This window comes from Carlito syrichta, unplaced genomic scaffold, assembly GCF_000164805.1.
Source record: "Carlito syrichta isolate Samal-C Ts95f unplaced genomic scaffold, Tarsius_syrichta-2.0.1 Scaffold143010, whole genome shotgun sequence".
In the NCBI taxonomy this organism is placed as follows: Eukaryota; Metazoa; Chordata; class Mammalia; order Primates; family Tarsiidae; genus Carlito; species Carlito syrichta.
The window spans coordinates 48,874-57,172 of NW_007087106.1; the positions used below are offsets into that span (position 1 = coordinate 48,874).

The 8,299-nt window shown below is 60.2% G+C and overlaps 1 protein-coding gene across 1 annotated transcript in view; it reads left to right on the forward strand.

The window, feature by feature from the left end:
* The first annotated feature begins 1,110 nt into the window (after positions 1-1,110).
* Positions 1,111-8,299, forward strand: part of MYBPC3 (myosin binding protein C, cardiac) — a 20,696-nt gene continuing 13,507 nt past the window's right edge. The window contains exons 1-11 of the mRNA XM_021708595.1: positions 1,111-1,184; positions 2,416-2,682; positions 3,314-3,427; positions 3,494-3,601; positions 3,690-3,838; positions 4,618-4,735; positions 5,267-5,315; positions 5,497-5,526; positions 5,695-5,748; positions 6,396-6,416; positions 6,637-6,800. Coding sequence (XP_021564270.1) covers positions 1,160-1,184; positions 2,416-2,682; positions 3,314-3,427; positions 3,494-3,601; positions 3,690-3,838; positions 4,618-4,735; positions 5,267-5,315; positions 5,497-5,526; positions 5,695-5,748; positions 6,396-6,416; positions 6,637-6,800 — 1,099 coding nt within the window. The 5' untranslated portion in view covers positions 1,111-1,159. The remainder of the gene's footprint in view (positions 1,185-2,415; positions 2,683-3,313; positions 3,428-3,493; positions 3,602-3,689; positions 3,839-4,617; positions 4,736-5,266; positions 5,316-5,496; positions 5,527-5,694; positions 5,749-6,395; positions 6,417-6,636; positions 6,801-8,299) is intronic.

Below are 8,299 nucleotides of genomic sequence, written 5' to 3' on the forward strand. Positions count from 1 at the left end.
GGCCACTGCACTCCAGTCTGGGCGACAGAGTGAGACTCCAACTCAAAAAAAAAAGAAGACTCAGAAGTAGGTGATGTGGTTTATAAGTGGGGGGAAAAAAGGAAGCAAATAAATTTCAGTGTTCAAAGGGGTGGTAAGTTTCAGTCATCTGGAAGATGCCCGTGTATATAATTCCCCCCTTTCGATGGCGGGGGGTAGGTGACCTTTCCTGATATTGGGTGTTGCTTAGAAGGGGTCACATGTAACTGACTTCTTTCTGGGGAAAGAGGTCACAGAGGAACAATGAGAGATGAGCAGACTTAGAACATTCTGGCATGAATCTTTGTGTTGGGATCCTCATGACTTTGGCAATACTTCTGTATTCCACTTCGGGGCACATTGAGAAATTTGCCTCCCAGACCCTCCCCTGCAGGCTCGCTTGGCCCTTGTCCTTGGGTGACACCAGCCCCCAATGTTGCCTCCTCCCCACTTGGCCCTGGCCGGAGCCCACCCACGATTTCAAAGCACGAGGCCAAGCCCAGGCCCTTGTCAGCAGTGATGATAGGGCCAAGTCATAAGAGCAAACTTCGATCCAGCATTTTCTACAAGTCAGGCACTGGCCTCAGCCTTTTCACTCAGGATCCCACCCCGTATATGTGACAGCCTAGCTGCTGTCACCAGCCCCATCTTACAGATGGGGGCATGGACCTGCTGTCAAGTCAAGGGGACGGCAGTGCCAGGACTCAGGGAAGGCCCGGGCCCAGGGTTTGTGGTCATGGCCACTGCCTGAACTGCCCACAAGGATGCTCTGGACTCGCTGGCCTTAGGGTTATGGGCACACCCCCACTGCACAATTTGCCATCAGAGGGACATATAGACAGGGCTGGGGATACCCCTGAGGTTTGCCAAGAACTGGGGGGGAGGCAGAAGCCATCAAATTGCGCTGGGGGAGGGGAAAGGGACAGGAGCCAATTAGGGACAATGTGGCCTTACCTTCTCCCTGGAGAGACCTCAGCTCTCTGGAATTTGTCTATATTTAGCAGGCAAGCATTCAGGAGGCAGATAAGCAGAGCCTGGGGAGGGGGGAGGGTCCCCATATATAGTGGGAGGGACAGGACCCCACTCAGTCCCTCTTTGGGTGGCCTGTGCCCGCTTGGTGCCTGGTGTGACCGCTCTCAAGATGCCTGAGCCAGGGAAGAAGCCAGGTAGCTTCAGGCCTGGAGTTGGGTCTAAGTGAGGGGGGGCAGGGGGTGCTTACAGTTGGGGAGCCGGGATGGAAAGTGATTGGTGGGGATGAAGTTTCTGAGCCCCAGAACGGGAGGTGTGGGTCCCTCTGGGTCCTCTTTTTTTGTAGAGACAAGGTCTTGCTGTGTTGCCCGGGCTGGTCTTGAACCCCCCGGGTTCAAGCAATCGTTCCGCCTTGGTCTCCCAAAGTGCTGGGATTACCAGTGTGAGCCACTGGCCCAGCCTTGGGTCCTCTTTTGATTCTCAGTTTGCTTTTCTCGTTCCTCTGAAGAGAGTGAAGATAAACCCAGTGTCAGGGGGCAAAGGGAGAGGACAGAGCAGAGGCAGGAGGTGCCCAGGGCCATCTCCCCTTTCTCAGAACATAGAGGGACCCCTTCCCTGCCCCCACACCCCTCTCCTTCCGCAGGAAGTTTCTCTGGGGACAGAAGCCTGTGCTTAGTCCAGAGTGGAGCCAGGCTCACTGAATACCCTCGGTCAATCTCTGCTCTCTCTGGGTCTTAGTTTTCCCACATACAGGGAGGGGTGGGGTTGGTTTCTTCCAGCTGTGACACTGTTTCGCAAGCCTGTACCGAGTGGCCACCATACCAGGCGTGGTCCCCACGTTGAGGGTGACACAGCCTCCCCTCTCTGGGAGAGAACAGTCAGGGGCACCGAGCACAGGCCAGAGGAATCCACAGCTCCCCTGGTCCTGGGCTGTGCCCTTACCAAGATTGACCAGGGCAGGGATCCAGGGCCCCTCCCCCAACCCCCTCCCAGGCCAGCTTTATCTCAGTGACTGATTCTCAGCCGAGGCCCTTGGGGGACAAATTTAGCCACATTCCAAGTAGGGCCTGCACAGGGCCCCAGAGGGGTGGGGGAGGGAGAACCCAGGCCTATCACTGGGGTCTCCAAGCAGTGAGGGTGGACTGTTCAGGGGACACACCCAGCAAGTCTTGTGTGGAGGTTAGGACCACAGCCCTGGCTCTCCCCGCCACTGGCTGTGTGACCTCAGACAAGCCGCTTAACCTCTCTGGGCCTCAGCGTCCACATCTGAGAAATGGACGTCATACCTACCTCACAGAGCCGCTGGAGGATTCCACGAGGTGCTACGTGAGAGTGCTGATCACAGTGTTTAATCAGAGGGGCTGCAGGGGGCAGGGGTGGGGGTACGGTCCAGGCGGGGGCTGCTGCAATCTCCATTTCGCCCCTCAGCCTCAGCTTTCTGCAAGAAGCCACGGTCTGTGGAGGTGGCTGCCGGCAGCCCTGCCGTGTTCGAGGCCGAGACAGAGCGGGCAGGCGCAAAGGTGCGCTGGCAGCGGGAGGGCAGTGACATCCGCGCCAGCGACAAGTACGGCCTGACAGCAGACGGCGTGCGGCACACACTGACCGTGCGGGACGTGGGCCCGGCCGACCAAGGGTCCTACGCGGCCATCGCCGGCTCCTCCAAGGTCAAGTTTGACCTCAGGGTCATAGAGGCAGGTAAGAGCCTGGTCAGCCTCCCCTGAGATTCGGGCTTCAGGGGGCCGTGTCAGCCCAGCCTCCTCTCCATTTGCAAGGGGGACAGGAGGTGCTGTCGTGCTTTCTTGCCATGGCCTGGGCTGTGCCCTCCGCCAGGAAGGCCCTCCTATCCTCTCAGCGTCCCCACGTGCCTTGCTGGCCTGTTCCAGCCTTTGCGGAGGTGCCGAAATTGAGAGAGAGCAAGGCACAACCCTGTCCCCCCCATCGGAGACCCCCTGGGGAGACGACCTCCACCCAGACGGCAGCTTGGCGGGTCGTGTGGGCTGCCCAGCAAGCCCCTGGAGCGTGGGTGAGGAGGGAGCCCGGGACAGCGGGGACAGCAGGTGTTAAACCCAAAGAGGGACCCAGAGCTGTTCAGGGCAGATGCACCAGGACGTGGGGACACGTGGCCTGTGCGGGTGAGAAGGTGAGATGCAGGCTGGTGCCCCGGCTTAGCAGCCGGGAGCCACCTCTGGGAGGGATCTGGGAGCAGGAGGACAGACGTGACCGGAAGAGTTTCCTCATGGGTCTGATGCTTAGGAGAGACAGGGTGGAGGACAAGAGGGGTTTCTGGTAGAGGTTACACCACAACCCCCCATCCGATCCCCTCCAGAGAAGGCGGAACCCATGCCAGCCTCCGGGTCCACCCCTGCCGAGGCCTCTGGAGCCCCAGAGGAAGCCCCAGCCCCAGCCACTGCGCCGGAAGGAAGCGTCTCAAGTCCTGAAGGTGAGGGGGCTTGTCAGGGTCAGGGCAGGGGTGTCCTGGGCCGGTCTCAAAGGCTTGTGCCCACAGGGCCAAGCTCAGCAGCCCCGAACGGCCCTGCCCCTGGGTGCCCTGGAGTCCCCGAAGACCCCATCGGCCTCTTCGTGATGCGGCCGCAGGATGGCGAGGTGACCGTGGGTAAGTCTGGGCTGCCATACCCAGGGGTGGGTTGGGGAGGCAGGCATGGGGGCACCCTCAAGCCTGGCCTGTTACACCTCCCCTGCAGGGGGTAGCATCATCTTCTCGGCCCGCGTGGCCGGGGCCAGCCTCCTGAAACCACCCGTGGTCAAGTGGTTCAAGGGCAAGTGGGTAGATCTGAGCAGCAAGGCGGGCCAGCACCTGCAGCTGCGTGACAGCTATGACCGCGCCAGCAAGGTGGGTCCGCCGGGGTCATGGGACACGTGGAGGGAGCCTCAGAGAGGCCCTGGGATGTGCAAGGAAGGGACACGGGCAGACTGGGAGGCAGATGGGGTCCAGGGGCACACAGGTGATTCGGAGGGGCCCTGGAGCATGGTGAGACTCCCAGGGGACTTCGTGGACATGATAGCCTCAAGGGGGCCTGATAAGGCTTGGGGGGCCCGGAAGCTCAGAAAGCCTTGAGGACAGCATGAAGCATGTGGGGCACCAGCTAGTGAGACTCTGAAGGCCCTGGATTGGGGGCATGGGTCCCAGAGCTCATGGGACCCTCAGGGATTGACCAGAACAATTCCTCGTTGCACACACGAGGAAACCAGAGCTTGAAAGTTTGCATCTTTGCTCAAAGGCCACTCAGAGCTAGGCCCAGAGAAGCCTTAAGTCCCCTTGCAGGTTGACTCCCAGCCTCTACTTTTCCCAACCTTTCTGAGCCAGGCAAAGAGGCCTCCGGTAGGGTAGGGCCAACATGTCCAGCAGTGCAGGTTGTGCACTGCTCAGAAGCGCCTCATTTAAGTGAATGCAGGTTGCCTTACAGCCATTGCAGATTTGTATTTTACCGTGGTCGTGTGCCAGCAGATGGCAGTCATGGGTCTTGAGAAGGGGCCCCTTTCTCTAACTGATACAAATGCTCTGTATGGGCTAACTACACCCTGAGGGCGACAAGGGTGGTGGACATTTGCCACTCCCTGTCTCCTGGCCCCTGGTGTCCCCTGACCGCCCCCCCCCCCGCATACACACAGGTTTACCTATTTGAGCTGCACCTCACCGATGCCCAGTTAGCCTATGCCGGCGGCTACCGCTGCGAGGTGTCCACCAAGGATAAATTTGACAGCTGCAACTTCAACCTCACCGTCCACGGTGAGGCGGCCCTGGTGTCTGCTCTGGGCTCAGGCTCCCTGTGGGTCCTGGTCCCCTGCGCCTGCCCCTTTCCTAACACTCGAGGATGCGTAGTCCTGGCCAGAAGTCAGTACGGATCACGTGCCCAATGGGGCCCACATGAGGGTGTGGGGGAAGTGCACAGAGGCTTCTAGAGTTCGGGTGGAGGCTGATGACGGGGTCCAGAGCTCCTCTGGGTGGGATTCTGCTTTATCGTCCTGGCATCCTCAGCGCCTGGCCCAGCGCTTGGCACCATCTGAATGTCTGGTGGGCAGGTGAGGGGTGAGGCAAGAGATGGAGTGGGAGACCGACCACCCACAAGGGATTACAGATGATGAACTTCCCCCCGCCCCGTTCCTTGACCCTGGGAAAGGCTGAGAGGGTGGAGTCCTGGACCAGGTGCCCACCCCCAAGGGGTCAGGGATGGTCAGGTCTGTGGCTAGTAGGGCAGGGCTTCTCCAATGCCCTCCTCTGAAGCCTCCTCCCCTATCCCCTTTGGTTCTTTGAACCCAGAGGCTGTGGGTCCCGGAGACCTGGACCTCAGATCAGCTTTCCGCCGCACGTGAGTGGCTGTCCTCAGGGCCCCGGGAGGGAGGCCAGTGCTGGAATCTGAGGGCCTTCAGGGCTGGGGACGGCGTGGGGGACAGGGCTGGGGATGATGTGGGGGACAGGGCTGGAGTCAGTGGCCGGAGCGGGAGGGCAGCTCCCCTGGGCAGGTGAGAATGCCAGTTCTCACCCCATAGGAGCCTGGCTGGAGGCGGTCGGCGGACCAGGTACCCCGTCCTCGGTCGGCCCCACCCACACCACCCACACCACAGGGAGTCTGAGGGGGGGGCCCCATCCAGCCAGCGCCTCTTCCTCCCACTGCACCCCACTCTCTGTCCTGCTCTCAAGTCCCTCCTGGTCGCGCACTGCCACTTCACCGGGGTCCCTCTCCCTAGTGATGGTCACGAGGATGCTGGACTTCTGGACTTCAGCTCACTGCTGAAAAAGAGGTGAGTTATCGGTGGCAGCCCCTGGGGGAGGAGGTGAGGTCTGGCTTCAAATCCCAGCAGTTTGGTTCTCTCGCACGGTGAGACCCTGAGCAGGTCGCTGCACCTCTCTGAGCTGGCATCCTGGTCTGCCAAGCGGGTGATCCTGGCACGGGGAAGAATTTGAGGGCTCTGCAGAAGTTGCGTTCCGTGAACAACCCCAATGTCCCCATGGCTGCCCCACACTTGAGTCTGCAATGGGTCACCTAGTAGATGCCGGGGACCCAGAAGAAGAGGGAGGGGGCCCCAAAGATGCAGAAATCGCCCCCCAGCCCGGCCCACCTGACTCTGCTCTCTCTCCCTCTCCCTTCCCCATCATGGCTGATGCTGCCGCGGCCCAGAGAGTAAGAAGCGAGGGTCTGGGTGTTTGGGGGCAGTAGGGTGCTGGGGGGTACAGGGCTCACCCTTTGGGGATCCCCTACCCCTCCCTGCCAGGCTTTGGTGAGAGGCTCAGGCTGACGGGCTGAGGTTCCCCACTGTCTGGTGCCCCAGAAGTGGAGGGGTGCAAGTTTGGGGAACGAAGCGGGGGAGGTCCATGGGTGGGGTCCTGGCTCTTTGCGGGACGGTGCCCAGATCTCTCACGTGTCCCTGCTTTTTCTGCCCACCTGGAGCAGCAGTTTCCGGGTCCCGCGGTGAGTACCCAAAGTGGGCCGGCATCCTCTTCATCCCCCCCCAGCCAGGAGCTCTCACTGGCCCCAGCCCCCCTAAACTCCCTTGGCGGCCCCCAGACCCGGCCCAGGATCCATGCCGGCACAAACTGCCCCACCTGGGAGGGGGAGGTGGAGGGGCTGTCGTCTTGCCCCGGCCACAGGGCATCCCCTGAGGCCTCCCTGCATGGACTGCGGGACACAGGGACTCAAAGCTGGAGGCGCCGGCGGAGGAGGACGTGTGGGAGATCCTGCGGCAGGCGCCCCCGTCCGAGTACGAGCGCATCGCCTTCCAGCACGGCGTCACCGACCTGCGCGGCATGCTTAAGAGGCTCAAAGGCATAAAGCGCGACGAGAAGAAGAGCACAGGTTAGCCCTTGCCCGGAGGGAGGGAGGAGGCACAGTTTAGCCCCTGCCCGTGCAGGAAGGAGAGGGCGCAGGTTAGCCCCTGCCTACATGGGAGGGACAGGGTGCAGGTCAGGCCTTTCCCACGCGGGAGGGAGAGGATGCAGGTTAGCCCCCGTGCTCATGTACATGGAGAAAGATCCAACTTAGCACAGAGACACACAGGAAAGAGGAGCCCATGCTAACCTCAGCTTGTGTAGGAAAAAGAAGTGCCCCTTCCCACACAGAAAAAGAGAAGAGTAAAGGTTAGCCCACACACAACCATAAAGAAAAGAAAGAGCACAGGTGAGCCCTCCTCAACAAGTAAAAATCAGGCTACCCTTTCTTTCTCTCTGCTCCTCTGAAAAGAAATGAAGCCCAGTTAACCCTCTTTCTACTCAAAAAAAGGGCATAGGCCAGCTAAGCCCTGGGGGCCACATGTGGAAAAAGAGAACCTGGTTGCTCTCCCCCACAGGCAAACAAAGCAGGAGGGCATGGGTTAGCTCCCCTTACTGCCAGACGGGTCAAAGGAGGAGGGTGCAGGCTAGTCCTTTCCCTGTAAGGGCCTGACAAGGGCGGATGTGAGCTGGGAAAGCAGTGGCCTCGCCCACCGCCGTGTCCTCAGAGTCTAGTGCAGTGCCTGGCACCCAGTGAGCGCTCCATTGGCACTGCCTGTGTGCATGGGTCAGCTTCCCTGCAGAGGCATGGACGGAGAGCCCCTCTCAAAACAGACACGCAGAACACACGCACTCTCGTGGAAGGAGGGTAGACCCTCCCTGCTGACCTCCCCCGGGCTCCCCACTGCCCACTGCTGAATGGCCTGGCCCTGACCTGCACTATGGCCCCTGTTTAAGTCCGGAAGGCCCCTGATGCCCCGTGTTCCACTGGGCTAACCCCTGAACTGTTGGGCCCAGAGGGCACCGAGCAAAGGCCTGCAGGTGACTGAGGACAGCAGCTGGAGGCTGGATGAGGCAGACAGGAACCACTGGGGGCAGGGACACTTTACAGAAGTAGTAATAGTAATAACAGTGAAAAGAACTCTGGGAAGCCAAGGTGAGAAGATTGCTCGAGCCAAGGAGTTCGAGACCAGGCCCAGCAACATAGCGAGACCTCGTCTCTAGAGAAAGTAAAAAGCCGAATGTGGTGATACGGACAGGTGGTCCCAGCTACTGTGAAGGTTGAGGTGGAAGGATCGCCAGAGCCCAGCAGGTTGATGCTGGGGTGGCCGGGAGTGTGTCACTGCACTCCAGCCTGGGTGACAGCGTGAGATTCCAACTCAAAAACAAAAACAAGGCCGGGCTCGGTGGCTCAGCCTATAATCCCAACACTTTGGGAGGTCGAGGCGAGTGGATTGCCTGAGCCACCCGGGCAACTTGGCAAGACCTCATCTCTACAATAAAATAAAAAATGAGCCGGGCATGGTACCGCGCGCCTGTAGTTCCAGCTACTTGGAAGGCTGAGGCGGAAGGATCGCCGGAGCCCGT